The 17236-nt window shown below is 33.4% G+C and overlaps 1 protein-coding gene across 1 annotated transcript in view; it reads left to right on the top strand.

Moving 5' to 3' along the window:
• The window catches only part of ERBB4 (erb-b2 receptor tyrosine kinase 4), a 1231960-nt gene that overhangs the window by 537378 nt on the left and 677346 nt on the right, over positions 1 to 17236 (top strand). The window contains exon 4 of the mRNA XM_082396354.1: positions 6372 to 6523. Coding sequence (XP_082252480.1) covers positions 6372 to 6523 — 152 coding nt within the window. The remainder of the gene's footprint in view (positions 1 to 6371; positions 6524 to 17236) is intronic.

Below are 17236 nucleotides of genomic sequence, written 5' to 3' on the forward strand. Positions count from 1 at the left end.
GTTCTACAGGCAATGGGAAGAAGTTTGGATTTTATAATAAATGTGATTAGAAGCCAAGGTTTGTTTTCAGTGATGGAGTGATGTGAATGATTCATGTTTTTAGAAAGATCACTCTGGCCTCTGTGCAAAGAATTAACAGGAGCAAGTAGGGAAAGTAAGAAGTTAGTTAAGAGGCTGCTTTCAAAGTCCAGGGTAGATATAGCCTTGGTGGCTTGGATTAAATGGCTATAGTAGAGGAAGTAACAAATTTGGCCCCATTTCAGTATATATGTTGAACATAGAGCTGCAAAACTTCTTTGTGTAACTATAATAGCACTCAATAGTCACTGAAAATGTATGCTACTTCTGATATTCTCTTTAATTATATTTTTTAATGATTTTTAAATGCCCAACAATGTACATTAAACTAAAGCATATTTATTATGGTAACATTTCTGAAAGAGAAAGTACTTAGTGTTAAATCAGATAAAAAAAATTAGAGAACTTTTATCACGTTACCAAATATTTTTTATGCAGACAGTCCCTGAATGGCGCATACACAATATATACATAACTTACATATACTGCTTGCTGCTTTCCTTACTATGTGCCATGTACAACTTCATGAGCCCTTACAAAAGACCTTGGGCATTTTAATCAATATACATTTTTTCATGATACTAGGTCAACAGTAGATGCTAAATAATTATTCATTTCTTAATATCTCACATAGGCATTTGATTTGAAAGTCAGGCAATATTTTGATTTAATTTTTTTCCCCTCTTTTCATCTTAAGTAAGCAAATGGAGTACTGGTTTCCACAGCTGTAAGCGTGGAGGCAATAATTGATTTTTAGTATTAATATGGATATTGCTAATGTTTCTTCTTTGTGCTTCTAATATATTTGCCCCATGAATAAATGAATAATTTTGTTAACCAACCTTTTTATATTGCTACAAACTCCTAATTATAGTCTTAATTTTTTACTGAATGAGGATCATGTAGTTCACTCACTGTTGGATATAAATCTTAAGACTAAAAAGCCCATGTTTGCAACTATAGCTGCATTTGTGATGGAATCAATACCAAATAGAATAATTGGTGATTTTATTAAGGCCTCACATATAGCTTTACTCCTGGAGTTACAGTTGAAATGAAAACTCTAGGGAGTACATGTAAATTCGGGATTTCTGAAGCTTGATTATTGTAAGCTTATAGTTTAAGGACTTTATAATAGTGTTGGCAAAGGGGGCTGAATTTTGTTAAACTTGTTTTGGCTGGTGAAAAAGATTTTTCAATTCTGTCTGATAAACAGCTTTGTGAAATCAATGAAACTTGATGGTTTAAGCATTGTCTTGTATACATTGCCTGATTGTAAAATCGATTGACAAATGGAAGTTGCGAGGCATTCAGTGAAGGCTTCATGAAGAGAAATACAAATGATTTTTATGCATCTATCCAAACCAGTTCTTTTAAAATCAAGCCCGTCTTTCAAGATGAAAGTTATGAGGAATATTATACTCGTTATAGATAGCTTGACTCAAACATAAATATAAAGGAAAGTCTCACTGAGACAAAAGTATTTCCTAACTGGAACCATGTATAGTAAAAACTCCAAAAATCAGAATGTTTGGAGAATAGAGTATTCTGATTATTTAGAATTTGTTTACTGTATGATTTTTTGTTGTTACTTAAAGATATTTTTAAATATACTTATTCCAATTTTCTGTTTTCATATGGTATATAAAAATACAGCTGATCATTTATTGAACATGGGAACATTTCTGAATTGAGGGTTATTTTCTGAATACAAGTTATAATTGTTTTTATGGCAATTAACATTATTAAATAACTCATTTGGTTATTACTACCCTTTGAGGGCAGTATTGTTACCCCATTTGAAAGATGAAGTAGCTAAGGGTTAGAGAGGGAGAGTCATCTGTCCCTGGGTACACGGTTAACCAAAAGATGGAGACCAGATTAGAATCCGGGTCAGTCCTAATTCTTAACAACTCAGCTAAGTTCCTGCGTGCGCAGAACCAGTGGGAAATGCAGATACTTGCTCAAAGGTTCTGCAATGTGGAACCTCCCGGACAGGCGTCCTCTTACCCCTGTCTGGGATCTCAGAGGTCCCCATTCTTTGCCAGTTCCTGCAAACACTCAGTGTCTTCCAGAGGCGTGGCTAATCAGTTAACTCAGTCATACCCATTCACTTTATGGGGCACCTACTATATACCAGACTTTAGAGAGAAAGGCATGGTCTCTGCCCTCAAGGAGCTGCAGGCCACCTCACCACGTGACTGGAAACCACGCCCCCTCCTTGGCTACCAGCAAATGAGCACAGATGGGCCACTTACCGAGAGAGCACTGCTGAGTCCCATCAGTTGAGAAATTGCAGAATTCAGTGAGAAGTCCTCTGTGAAATGGGCAGTCACCTATTGGTAAAAGTTAAATTATTCACTTTGTTCAAATTTCCTTTAAGCTTTCCACAGAAAAATTGAATTACCCAAAAAATGTGAAACTAAATGCATGCAATAAAAGATATTTATAAATGTAAAAAAAAAAAAAAACTTTCTTGCAAAGCACTATGCTATACAGCTCAGCAGATACAAAATGATGATTAATATATTGCATCTGTCCTCAAAGAGTTTATAGCCTTTGTAGGTCTCTTATATAACAGATTATTGTAATAATAATTAATAATAACAATTTAATATTATATATTTTCATATATGCAGAATGAGAAGCATGAAAAAATGCATAGGCATTACAGTTATATTGATAGATTTTCTCCCAAAATTTGTTTAAGCTTTTATAGAAAAGGTCAGAATACACTAAATATTTTAGAAATCTTTTCATTTAGATGTTTACATATTGATTTTTATATATTGATATTAAAGTGTGGGTTTTATTTCCGACTGAAAGAAACTTGTACAACATAAATGATACATAAATTGCAAGGTGGCATTATATACATTTTAGAAATGGTGAGCAAGCTTCTTAATCGATGCTTAATTACCCCCATCAGTAGTTGCATTAAAATATAAGCTTGTCCTCCTTGGAATTTAAAATAATTGAAATCTATATTTCATAAACCCATATAATAGTACCTTTTCTCAGCAGACATTTTACAAGTTATAAAGCTGCTGTGAGCAATAAAAATAAAGATTGTGGATCAGGAGTGATTTTTAGAGTCTCTACAGTTTACTGAAACAAAAAAGTGGGACTTTGATCTTGATGGAGAAGGATCATATACCGGAATCAAATGCTTCTTGTTCTCCTGCTTATGTTGAGTATTACTGTACTTATCAGTAGAAGTTTATTTTTTTCATAATATTTGTTAGTTTTAGTAATAAGGGAAACTTCCACAGAACCAGTAAAATTTTCAGATGATCAAGAATGATTTGGTAGTTTTATTACGATTGGAATAAATTCAGTTAAACAACAAGACAGAATAGTTAAAATTACTTAAGGTCAGAAGCATATAACTTAATTTGAATTTAATCCTTCCTACGTATATTTTAATAGCCAGGACCAAAATTCACTATTATCTTGATGTTAATGATAATAAACATGATTAATAAACATGTAAACAGGTTTGTTTGAAAATCCTGGTTCCTTTAGCTCATTTCTCAGCCGGTCTCTAGAGTGTGTCTCATTCTTATGCTCCAAGATGGCGGTTCAAGTTTTAACCGTCACATCTCCATTCCAGGCGGCAGATTGGAGGAAGGTGTGGGGAAAAAAGGAGTCAAAGTTAGGCTCCAATCATGCTTTAAATAAAGTTCTGGGAAAGTGTCATACAACATGTTAGAACTTAGTCCCTTGCAAAGTTTACCTCCAACAGGAGCAGAGAAATGTAATCTTTATTTGGGGTGGCCACAAGCCCAGCTAAAATTGTGCAGTCTGTTACTGTGAAGGAAGAAGAGAATGGATATTGAGGATTCTAGAAGTCTTTGTATCCATCCTTATCACTACAAAAAGTATATTCTCAAGGGCAACAAATGAGTTCCAGCATGGTGTATGAGGACTCTGACATTCAGAAGGGAGAATGGGGAGAGTAACTTCAAGGTGATAAACTAATCGAACCCTGGAGTATGGAAGTGATTTTTAATGTTTCTTTAAATGTGAGATTTCAGGTAGAAATAGTCTGAAGATTGTATATCCTAGGGCATCTTTAACAAAGTACCACAGTCTAGGTGGCTTAAAACAATAATAATTTATTCTTTCACAGTTCTGGAGGCTAAAAGTCTAGTATCAAGGTGTCAGTAAGGTCAAGCTCCCTCTGAGACTCATGGTAGAATCTTTCCTTGCCTCTTCCTAGCTTCTGGTGTTGGGCATCAATTGCTGGCATCCCTTGGTTTGTAGCTGCATCACTCCCATCTTTACCTCTGTGGTCACATGGCTTTCCCCCTGTGCGTCTTGATGTTCACAGGGTGTTTTCCTCTTAGAGGGACATTGAATATGTTGGGTTAGAGCCTATTCTAGCGTACTCACCCTACCTTAATTTCATAAACCATATTTCCAAACAAGGTCACATTCACAGGTGCCAGGGGTTAGGACTTCAATATATCTCTTAGAGGGACACAATTCCACTTATAAAAGAATATTTCTAGAAAATATACTGTTTGATGTGGTTTAGAAATCCAGACAAGAAGAGTTTGTGTTTTATTTTTGTTTTTATAATGAATTTCCACTATGGTTAGAGGTCTATGTTATTCTTGAAGACTTTTAGATCCAGATTTTTGTTATTTTTGATGTGTCAATAGGCAAAAACAGGCTATATGGTGGCCCTAATTATTTAGAATATACCAATCTAGATTTTTTTTTCCTTTCTGTATTGAAACTTATCCCCTTGAGCACCACATCAAGCCTCATGTATTCTTTGTCATTCCTGTGGAGATGACACACAAATGTATATTTGACATCATTACTAAGCTCTTTTTCTAGTGTCTTCAGTGTTTACTGCATATATCTTGTCTTAAGTTTGGTGTATACCATGTAACGTACTCAAAGATGTTTCATTCACAATTCATTTTTTTAACTTTACACACTTATTACAAGATTCATAATAGAGTTTTTTCAGTCTATTGAAGATTAGAATTGGTGCATTAAATGGTAGAGTTGGTGCATTAAATTGTTCAGGTAGCTATGCAAACCATGAGAAGTAATAACTAAAACTCTGACTTTTGGAAGACAGGAAAGATACATACACACACAACCTAAAAAACACAGATGTGTGTATACTCATGAGCTTATATATAAACATTCAAAATCCACCCCCCAAAGATGGCAGATTGAGAACATTTATTAACAAACAGTCTATTTTACCTCAGAACACTAATGAATACACAACGACCCAGTTGATATTGATAAAAGTTTATAATTCAGTACATATTCTGTTTGTAGTGTATGTTTATAAATGTTTCAATCTAAGTTGTTTAATATTTGTATTTTAAAAGGTAGCATTTTTGAGGGCTTAAAGCATAAGTTTTAATTCTGTAGAAAATAAAATTTACTGACTAAGATCAGATTACTTTGCAATACAAACATATTTTTAAATAAAATTGTTACTTTTATCATCTTTCAATTTTGATTTACTTCCGTAGGTAGAAAATAGAGTAAATTATAAATTTGAAAGAAAATCTTGTTTGAGTGAAATTAAATGTATTTACATGCTTTATATGCCCACAGAAAATGTGATTATTTTAAGTTTATCTCCTTGCTATATGTTTCTGTGGAACCCATGCTTTCTTACTCTCTGTGGTTAGTACATACATTTTATGAATGTAAATGTATGATGTCACTTATATGTGGAATCTAAAGAAGCTGAACTCATAGAAACAAAGAGAAGAATGGTGGTTACCAGGGATTGGGGATGAGGAAATGAGGAGATTTTTGTCAAAAAGTACTAACTTCCAGTTATAAGATGAATAAGTTTAGGGGTCTAATGTGTAACACGGTGATTATAGTTAACAGTACTGTATTATATACTTGAAAGTTGCTGGGAGAGTAAATATTAAATGTTCTCACCACACACACACACACACACACACACACACACACATACACAACAATGGTAATCAGGTGACATGATGGTGATGTTCGCTAATGCTATGGTGGTAATCATTTTGCAATATATAAGTGTATCAAAACCACATGCGTACACCTTAAACTTACGTAATGTTATATGTCAATTATAATTCAGTAAAGCTGGAAAAAATAAAAGTGAAGATATTTATCAGTGTTTGGGTTATGGGTCTTAATAACATTCAAAATATTTTAATTCAGGGAATTGGAGTAGATTGTTGTGGAAGAGAGTTGAGGGAAATATTGTCATGGTGCATGTCATATAAAGTTTACATAACTTCCCATGTTTCTTCTTGTCTTGGCAGTGTGCGCAGGAACAGAGAATAAGTTGAGCTCTCTCTCTGACCTGGAACAGCAGTACCGAGCCTTGCGCAAATACTATGAGAACTGTGAGGTAGTCATGGGCAACCTGGAGATAACCAGCATCGAGCACAACCGGGACCTCTCTTTTCTGCGGGTAAAGCTGTCTCTTTGTCTTCTTTCTTTGTAAATGCACAGTGGTGTCACAATGCATAAAGACAGACCAGCTTCTTGTACCTGATGGTTATGTTCGTCTGCCCTGCCTGGCAGTGTTCATGACGGTAGACATGTAGAAGAGAAGAGATGCCAAGGCACACCCAGGAAAAGAAAAAGAGTACCAATGGCATCATGATTGACACCCTAGTTTAGAACAGTTACTGTTGCCCTAAGATTGATAGAAGATTCTGTCAGGGTGTGGGACATGACTTCTAGCATGTGTGTCTTTTTCTGAATGGCAGGCAAGAAGAAAACTTTAGGCTGTGGGCTAGGAGCATCAGAGGGCCAATCAGATAAGAATTGGTAACTTTAGCTAGTAATCTCCTTCTCTGCCCCGTTCTGTCACTTTGGAAATTTTAAACTATTTCATATTACCATAATGAGAGTAATACTGTTAACTTTAGAAGGAAAATATCTGTTTTTGAAAACCAACAAATTATTTAGAGTCGTAGGAAATCACAAGTACTTATATAAGTTGATATATGCATGCACACAAATGCACACGTACATATATGAAGTTACCCAGAGATGAGTCCTTTTACAGACTTGTTTTTGGGGCTCTCATTTATCCTTATTCTGTTAAACCTGTTATTAGTACTTAATGCCTACAGTTTCTTAAGTTTTGCTTCATCCGGAACAGGTATAGGAAAATCCGAACTTCAAAGAGACTTTGACGAAGTGAGATGAGGATGCAGTGTTTTGTATAACTAATAATTTATTCTTCATACAAGAATTAATAAGATTATTTTAAATAATAGCATCCCTAGAATATATGCAATCTTATTTTCAATCTTATTTACACACTTCTCAGGAGCACTGTCTTATATAAATAAAGACATAAATAATGTTTTGAATATTGATACAGTAAACTATTTAGTAGATAGTAAATTAGAGAACTATGATAATTTTAATCATTCCATACTTAGATAAGAAGTAAAAAACAGTCATTTTGAAATACTTTGAATGTAATAAAAATGTCTAGAAGTGATAACAACCTCAGAAAATGTACCACCTCAAAACTTAAATAACACTATGAGACATGATATCTGCTTTTAAAATGACTGTCATACTAGTATTGATATAGGGAATTTCCGTATCAAGGTGTTTCCATATAGTATTGTTTGGTTGATAGAACTCTAATTCTACAAGTTATGTAGCTTGTATTAACTATGGTGTTTAATTATGACATCTTTGTTTATCAAGAGTAGATAGTAAAAATTTATCTGAAGCCTTGAGTGAGAAGACCTAAAAAGAACTTAGCACTTTTTTTTTTTTTCTATTTTGGACTACCGTTTCAAGAAATGAACACATACAAGCTATCCTAGAACAACCTCTTCATAGCAGTGCATCTGAGTATTAGTTATTAAAATTTGCTTGCAAGATTCTAACCTGTCTTGATTATTTTCAGATAGAATTTATTCTTCAAAATCAAAATAAAAACTTGATGGTATATGAGATGATTTGTAGATTTAGTTAGAAATGCCAAGAAACTCAATGATGTTGTAGAAAAGGAAAAGGAAAAGCTGAATTCTAAAACAGGGGAAATAGGTTAAATGGTCTGTTAGAACAGAATAATATGAGAAAATTTAAAAAGGCAATCTAAGATGTTAGTTTTTCTTCTTATTCTTTCCTTGCTTTGTTTGCTCTAGATTTCACTGGCTTAACAAAAAATAGCATGAGTACTATGACAGTCTTTAAAATAAATAACATAAAATTGTCTTGATTATTACATATTTTATTATTTTATCATTCTTAATCTCTTATAAGGTAACAGAATGATCAAAAATTGACTTTAGTCAATTTTAATCTTAGAAATATGAAAGTAGCATATAAATCTTTGGGCATCATGGTCTATATTGTTGGATATTCTACATTTTTAGGAACTATTCTGAAGTAAAAAAAAAATAAGTTAATAGAATGAACAGATTTGGGAAAGAATAAAATAAGGAAGACCAAGATTTATACTTGGAGCAAGAAATAAGTTGTTTCTTTAAAAAAGTAATTATTGGCTCCTAAGAAGCATCTCTAAAAATTCATATAAACTTTGTACTAACTCATGCACGTATCTCAATTTTAATGTTTGTTTAATGATAACTATAATAGATTTTCTTTTTGTTTTTGACTTACTAATAACATCTTATACTTTGTTCCTTTGGAAAATAATCATTTCTAATAGTGACATATATTCATTTACTCAGCAAATGGTCTTAGCCCAAGGATACAATAGCAAGTAATCTATTGTTCTTGGTTTCAACAATCTTGCGGTCTTGTAGAGGGTTACAGATGTGTAATAAATAATTACTGTATGTATGAGTGTGTGTGCATATATACATATATATTCACATACAAAATTTTTTAGTTGCCAAGACTGAAATAGGAAGCCAGAATCAGAATGAAGGCATGGTGTTGTGTTAATGGTAAGTGTGGGTGCTGGGCAAAGAAAGGAATGGGTAATTCTGAAGGATTCAGGAAAGATTTCATCAGAAACATGCTTAGATTGAGTCATGAGAAAATGAATAGAAGCTCACAAAGTGGGTGGGTGGAAGGGCATTCCAATGGGAGTAATATAAGTTAAGGCTTAGAAAGAAGGCCCTAAGTCAGAGTTAATAAATGTGTACCTAGTGTTATTGCTTTAGATACTGGACACATGCGTTCAAGTGAATAAAACAGGGTTCTTCCTCTCATGGAACTTATAGTATAGTGTGGATGAAGATAAATTGGGGGATGGAATAAAATATTAAATTTGAGAGATAGAGACCCTTATACTATAGATAAATATCTAGGAAACATCAGCACCCAAATGATAAATTAGTATTTGGGGATAAGATGAAATAGTCAAGGGAGATTGACAAGTGTTAGTCCAAGAAGTGGTCCTAGGACAGAACTCTCTGGATTCCCATTCTCTGTTTTTTGGTGAGTCCCTGAAATTTAGGACTATTAGCTGAAATCTTCATTCTACTGCACTGGATGAGCCATTATTTGTAACTATACCTTAGAATATGCTAAAAGCTCTCCATTTAATATAAAATTTAATTCCTTCTGATAACTACATTATGGTTCATTTGTGTTTTTAGTAGCTTCCTTCCAAAGTACATAATCTGTTCGATATTGACACATTGCAATAAATAGAGCCTGTATAAAGGAAATCTAGTTATGTTATATTATGCTATCATTTATGATAAATTTTGAATTGTATGAGTGAATAGTAAACTTTCATTAACTTATCCTATGGATTACATAGCCCTCACATATATTTATAGAACTGTAATTCATTGAGCCGCTTTTTACAGAGATGTGCAATTTCCCTTCCTCTGAGAATGACCCATAACTATAAGGTGTTTAGAAAGACATCATAGATAGAGATTTTAAATTTCGTTTTGGAATTTATTTCTGTCTTTAAGAAATTAAGAAAGTATTTTTGTTTTAAAAAATTTTCCATCCTTATTTTCGTCTCTATTAGCAAGATCATAGTGTTTTTTTGTTGTTCGTTTTGTAAGAAACCACTCTAGTTTCTGTGATTCACGAGAGCAGGTTAACCATATACTCTGTTTACCTCTTTTACTATCTGAATAGTCAGTGTCTAGAACGGTGCCTAAAATATAGTAGGTTTTCATTAAGTCTTTGTTTAATGGACAAATGTGTTATTCTTAATATTTAATAATAATTATAAATCGCTATTTTATATGTGGTGTGTTCTCTAGATAAATATGTGGGACCCTCCTCATGTTATTTCAATGTGACAGCTCCACAGGTCAGATGTGTGGGCATAAGACACAGGCTGGGTCAATCAGAATCCATTCCCATGAGGATTTGGAATTTTGACTAAGACCATTCAGTTTCTATATTAGTTAGCTTCTTGAGCACTTGGGTACCAGAACACAGCTGTTTTTTCCTCACTGTTTGAGTGTCAGAGAGAGCTGTGAAAACAGCAGAATGGAGCCAACACACTGGAACTGACATAGAGACCAGAGCAAGAGATCGTTCACCCCGAATTAATAATGAGGGAGCCATTCATTTCCAGGTTCCAGTCTGCTTCTGAAGATTGGTTGCATTCCAGCCATTGGGTCAATAGCATACTCTTGGAACTTGATAGTAGCCTTGAAGTGATTTCCCTCTTTTTCCTTAAACTAGATAGGTTTGTTTTCTTTCACTGATACTAAAATATCTTATCTAGTATATCTCCCAAGATCTCAAGAACACAGCAGAAGTGGGCCTTTGAAATTGGATTGAAGATGTGGTTATATATAATCAAAAAAACACAACAACCCTGTAATGTTTTGTAGATACTTTCTTAATCTTTGTTAGATATATGTTATTAAAATACTTTGAAATGCATTCTTTCAAGATGGTTTTATTTTATCAAATTTGATGCTTATCTCTGTATACACCTTTTAACCCAGCTTTGTTGTAACCTCAGGTTTTTATATTTCTTTTTGGGAAAAAAAAAATCTAGTTGATAGTACTTAAATTTAGACCCCTGAGACACTGTATAGTTGGCTAGAAAAAGGCCCTAAAACTTACTTACTATGTACTTTATCACCGTCACAAGGTTAAGACTTATAATAGAAAACAGCAAGGCATAAAAATCACAGATTTTGCGCTATTGTCTTACACTTTGTGAACTCTCTAAAACAAGATGAAATATAGCAAGTAATGGGAATGAACCATTAGACCTTTTACCCTCATTAAAATTCTTGAGGGTTTCTCTCCTTTGTCATCCCATTGGTCTTCCTTGCTACTGCTGGCATTCAGTAACTCAGAGCTTCTAACAAGGTGCCTGACCTGCTAGCTTTTGTACTTTAAATTTATTTTCTCTGTTTTATATATTCACTTTAAGCAAATAATTTTTAAGTGCAAAATAAGTGTAAGGCAGTGTGATGTATAATGTAGAGTATATATAAGGAATGTTAATACCTATCTTCAACCATTGTTATAATAGGTAATCACTTTTAATCTGTGGCTTGAATTTAGTTGTTTGCAAATTGTTTTGGAAAAAGTGTATGTTAAGAAGAGATGAAGAGATACATTTATTTAGCTGTTGATCCATTGACCTGGAATACTACAATGCCAGTAATTCATTGGACTTCTGCGTGCTCCAGTCTAGAAACCTTAAATCTTAATGATTAAACATGTCTTTTATTACTGAAAAATAAATAAAATAAATTGATACATTGAGATATCTTTTCAAAGAGCAACATTAATATTCTGTTATTGGTAGCAAAAGACAATGACTTTGAAAGAGTCAGAAAGTATAGTTTTTTAAAGCAAAAAGCTTTTAAAAGTGTCTACTCTCAGGTAATGAATAACACATGTTTGTTGCAATGGGAATGCAACAAATTTTGAAAAAAAAAAAGTCTTCTTTTTTTTTTTTTTAATTTATGGCTGTGTTGGGTCTTCGTTTCTGTGCGAGGGCTTTCTCTGCTTGCGGCAAGCGGGGGCCACTCTTCATCGCGGTGCGCGAGCCTCTCATTATCGCGGCCTCTCTTGTTGCGGAGCAGAGGCTCCAGACGCGCAGGCTCAGTAATTGTGGCTCACGGGCCCAGTTGCTCCGCGGCATGTGGGATCTTCCCAGACCAGGGCTCGAACCCGTGTCCCCTGCATTGGCAGGCAGATTCTCAACCACTGCGCCACCAGGGAAGCCCAAAAATTCTTCTTTTATTGTATATTTGACAGAGCTATAGGGAGTTTTTTGAGTATATAAGAAACAGTGCCATCTAACACTGCCTATTTTTGAAAAATAAAGCTTGTGTTATTTCTTTATAGAAATCATATAAATAGTTCATTTTTTCTTTACTAAAGAAAAGTCCTATTCTTAAATTCAAATATTATCTTTGTCTTTTAGTTAATAATATTTTATAATGCTATGGACCTATCATCCTCTTTTATTTTATAATATATATATATATATATATTTTTTTTTTCATGTATGAGGATGTTGCTTTTTCAACCACTCTCCATAGGACATGAAATTTGCATCATTTTCCCCGTGCTGGTAATGGACCTATTATACATTACTTCATTTTCATACTTACGCATAGTTACTCTTCTAAGGACAAATATTTGCAGAAAGGCAGATAAATCTGCAAATAAGAGACTGCAAGATGCAGACTGGCTCACTGGAACCTAAGACCTTGGCTTCATCAACATGGTTTTGTTACAGTAAATCAAGGATGATGCTTGGCAATAATGAGTTTCAGGTTGCAACAAGCAACCCTGCTTTTGCCTATTTCATAGCTGTTTCCAGTAAGAATGAACAACTAGTCATGCTCAATATGAAATTCTGAAATATTTACATTTCAGCCCACTTCTCACTTCAGCGCCTACCTTTTATTCTCCTCTGGCAGTTCAAAGCAGATGACTAAAATTAAATCCAACAGTGTATGGTGGAGGTTTGTATTTGTTTTGTGTTGTTTCAATATCCTACTTACTCACATTGAACTCTGCCTGCGCTAAACTTTCTGCTGTGTAGTATGATTTAGCAAAACCCTACACTGAAAAATTCATTCTTAAAATAGATAACTTACAAAATACTTTATTTCTTTGGGTTAGAAAATGATTTATTGAATAGTTTACTTAGATAGTAGCTATCGGGAATTCCCTGGTGGTCCAGTGGTTAGGACTCCGTGCTTTCACTGCTGAGGGCACAGATTCTATCAAGGAACTTAAATCTGGCAAGCCGCTCGGCGTGGCTATTAAAAAAAAGAAAAAGTAGGAGCTATCACTGCCTATCCATGTTTGTTTTTAGATCATTACATACCAGATAGAATGACTTGTGTGAGATTGTGTTGGAAAAATTGATTGGAATCAGGATGAGAAAAGTAGTGATATTCTAGAATCATTAAAAATTGGAGAGGAAAACACCATTTAAATTAAACATCTATGGCGTAGTAAAGGTGGGTCCACATGTATTATATTCACATTTACCTAAAATATGAGGGCAACATTTTCTAAATCAGCATATCTATTTCAATTGAACACATATTTTAATTGGATTATATAGAAAGGGAGAACAAGCCTGAATTTAAATTTTCCTGAATAGCTTTGTAAGATAAATAAGTGATATATTTGTAACTCTGTTAAATGGTGGACAAATAAGTAAGATTCCTATATCAAGTATTTGTATCCTATAACTATTTTCTCATTTAACAAAATATTGTTTTGGTTTTTTTTTCTGTGTCCCTACTTGGGATAGAGGACAAGAAAAAACTATGAAGCACAACATTCAGAATACTTAGAACTAACTATCATGAGGTTCAAAGAAATTGCACCTTCAAGAAATACATGTCAGCTAAACAGGCAGTGAAATAAGATACTGTGTTATAACTTTTAAATTTCTCTTTCTGTTTGAATTTTGTGTAAAACTACATTTGTGGTAAAATACAACATATTTGCTGTCTTTAGTTGATGAAATCTTAGCTGGGTGAGATAGAGAATACTAAAAATGAAGTTGAGAGAATAGTATTTTAACATGTTTGTTGGGCCAAAGCAGACATTCTGGGTTAAATGAAATTTTCAAATCTTTGATAGTTTCTGAAAGCTATTTCTAGGACTGTTAAACATACTACATATGCAATTTTATACGTATATATTTACAGCTGGCTGTTAAATTGAAACTTGATTTTGTACTAAATCTAATCATAGAACTTGTATTGCAATTGAAAAAGCTGTGCAATTTACACTTGGCCTGGAAAAATATATCTTTTTTCTCAGAGGTTAAATACTATTTAATCTGAAAATATACACTGATTCAAAATCCTGATGCTTTTCAGCAGTTCTACATGAAAAATCAAAAGATGAAATGTGTCTATATTCTCGCTTTGGCAGTTATATAAGCATATTTTTGAAACGTTTTTTTCTTAATCATTTAAGTGAAATATTAAATAGTATATATATTTGACAGTTTTCTCTATATCTTAAAAATATTAAAAACAAAATAAATTCCATAGTATCTATAAAAAAATGTACATTTAGTAGAAACTGAATATTTGAAGGAGTACAGGAAAAATAGAAATAAGAAATAGAACAGTATAATTTATGTCTATTACATATACAAATATATGCATATATATTATAAATATAAATTAGTGACAATTCATACATATGCATATATAAATATTAATGAGCCATTATTTTCTAGGATTGAGTCAAATTAGTGTAAAATACTAACCCTATATAATGTTTCTAAGAGAATATTATTAAAAATGAAACTGCTTAATAAAAGATTTTTTTTTAGAAGTCCCTACAATGTAATGCATTTTCCAGGAAAAAAAAATACTCTTGCAAATATACTTAAATTAAAAATGAATTTATTAAGATGCTGAGCAGATGCAGAGGTTTTTTTAAATCTTTTGGGGGTTGTGGTATTTAAATTTGGCTTAAATGGTGAGTATAATTAATTTACAGGCTTGTCTCAACCTTAATTAGAGAAAAATGCAAATAACAAACCCATCTCACTCTATGATTCTTAGATACTCTTTGCTCAGGGGAATTGGGTGTATAAAGGTTATTTCTTCACCTTTTTTATTTATAAGTAGCAAAAACCTTGGTTCAAAGAGAGAGAACAAATGATATTTATGTGAGTTTTTAAAACTAACTAGGAGCGTTTTGGCAGTGGGCTACCTTTTAATTCTAATTTCCAAACACTGGAATATAATCAAATAAAACCTTTTTTAAAAAAATTCATAATTATGTACATTTTCATTAGCTTTATTTTTCTCTGATTCTTATAATGGAACACTTTGTTTTCTTTCAAAAAAGGACAGGCTTAAACTTGAACAATTTTGCACAAGACCAAATCAATTTTAAAGGTCCCTCTTCAGTCACATAGAGCATAATTTAAAGTTCAAAAGTGTGAAAATAAAATGTGAAAGCTCTTCCATTTAGAAACACTGTAATTATTTCTTCTGATCCTTAATTTGAACCCATATAACTATAAAATACTATATTAAAATATATATTGAAAGTAATAAAAAATTGAAGTATTTGTTTTAGTAAATATAAGGCTCTTCAAAATCACTACTATTAAATATCTACATGGAAATCAAAATATGTAATTGAGCGTTGAAGTGAATCCTCTTAAACAATTTGGTGCCACATTTGTTTCCAAAAATAAAAGTGCCAACTGGGGTGCCTAGCACCTGTAGCCCCTTAGTAAGAGGTAGCTTTTTCTAAACCTATTGGGTTTCTTCCTTCCTTTGACTCCCTAGGCAGCAACTATTGGGCTGTGCTCTGAAGATTTGACAATACATTTTTACAAAGCTTTTTTAGAGGTTCAGCTTTTGGGTGGTAGTGATTTTGTATTTTCAGAAAGGTGAAATTACAAGTCAAACACTTCGTTGTTTTTAAGAGGAAATCAATAGCTAAAAATGTACAAAGGCTGTACATGATGAGTGAGAGTTGTTTCAACAATCTAAAAGATGGTGGGTATCACATGGAAGCACTGGGAAGCATTCATAAAAGAAATTAATGAGGCGTCAACGAAGCACTGGGGAGAGTTCATGGAAGAAAAAGAGTGGAAAATACAAGCAAACATGGACTGTATGCTGGATGATTTTACTTCCTTTCTTAAAACTTTCTATCCTCTGAGGACAATGGTCAAAATTCTTATGTTCCTATATTTTCTGGTCTCTGCCAATAAATCTTGTCTTCTGCTATCACTGATGACATTAAAACTCATGCCCATCTTTCAATCATTGCCAACTTCCTTTTTGTATTCAGATCTAACTCTATTGTCCTTTCTTTCATGCTCAGACTTTCTCCCCACCAGCACACATAGACACATGCCCTTATTCCTATCCAGGCTAAGCTCTGTTCAGTTTTTAGATCTCTTTTTAAAAATTATTTCTTCAAGGAAGCTTTACTAACTCCCATGTCTTACTGAATTTCACCCATTATTACATTCATAGCACCCTGTGCTTTTTTTTTTTTTTTTTTTAATTTTTATTTATTTATTTATTTTTTTAAATTTATGGCTGTGTTGGGTCTTCGTTTCTGTGCGAGGGCTTTCACTAGTTGCGGCAAGGGGGGGCCACTCTTCATCGCTGTGCGCGGGCCTCTCACTGTCGCGGCCTCTCTTGCTGTGGAGCACAGGCTCCAGACACGCAGGCTCAGTAATTGTGGCTCACGGGCCCAGCCGCTCCGCGGCATGTGGGATCCTCCCAGACCAGGGCTCGAACCCGTGTTCCCTGCATTAGCAGGCAGACTCCCAACCACTGCGCCACCAGGGAAGCCCCACCCTGTGCTTTTTGTAGCACTTTCATTATGGCAATTATTTAAGTATTTGTTTAATTTCCATCTATTCTCCTATATAATAAATACATTGAGGGCAAGGGCCATGTCTAGTTCACTGCAGAATTCTAAACATTACTCTGTGTCTGTCATAGAGCAGCTACTTATTAAATATTTGTGGAACCTAAGTAAATTGAATAACAGTAAGAGTGAATTCTTTTATTCTTGATAACTTCTTTAGTCAGGAAAATAAATCATTGAGTAGAATTTTTTTTTTTTTCTGTTTTACATTTTTTACTTTTCTAATTGAAGTCCCTCTCCCTAGTGTCTTATAGAATCTCTGGTGTCTTTCATGTTATGTTCCAGGAAATGATTTGTCTAATAATAAATAATGTGCTACATAAAGTACAAACATGAGAAACTTAAC

Source organism: Balaenoptera borealis, assembly GCF_965194805.1.
Source record: "Balaenoptera borealis genome assembly, chromosome: 6".
NCBI classification, from domain to species: Eukaryota; Metazoa; Chordata; class Mammalia; order Artiodactyla; family Balaenopteridae; genus Balaenoptera; species Balaenoptera borealis.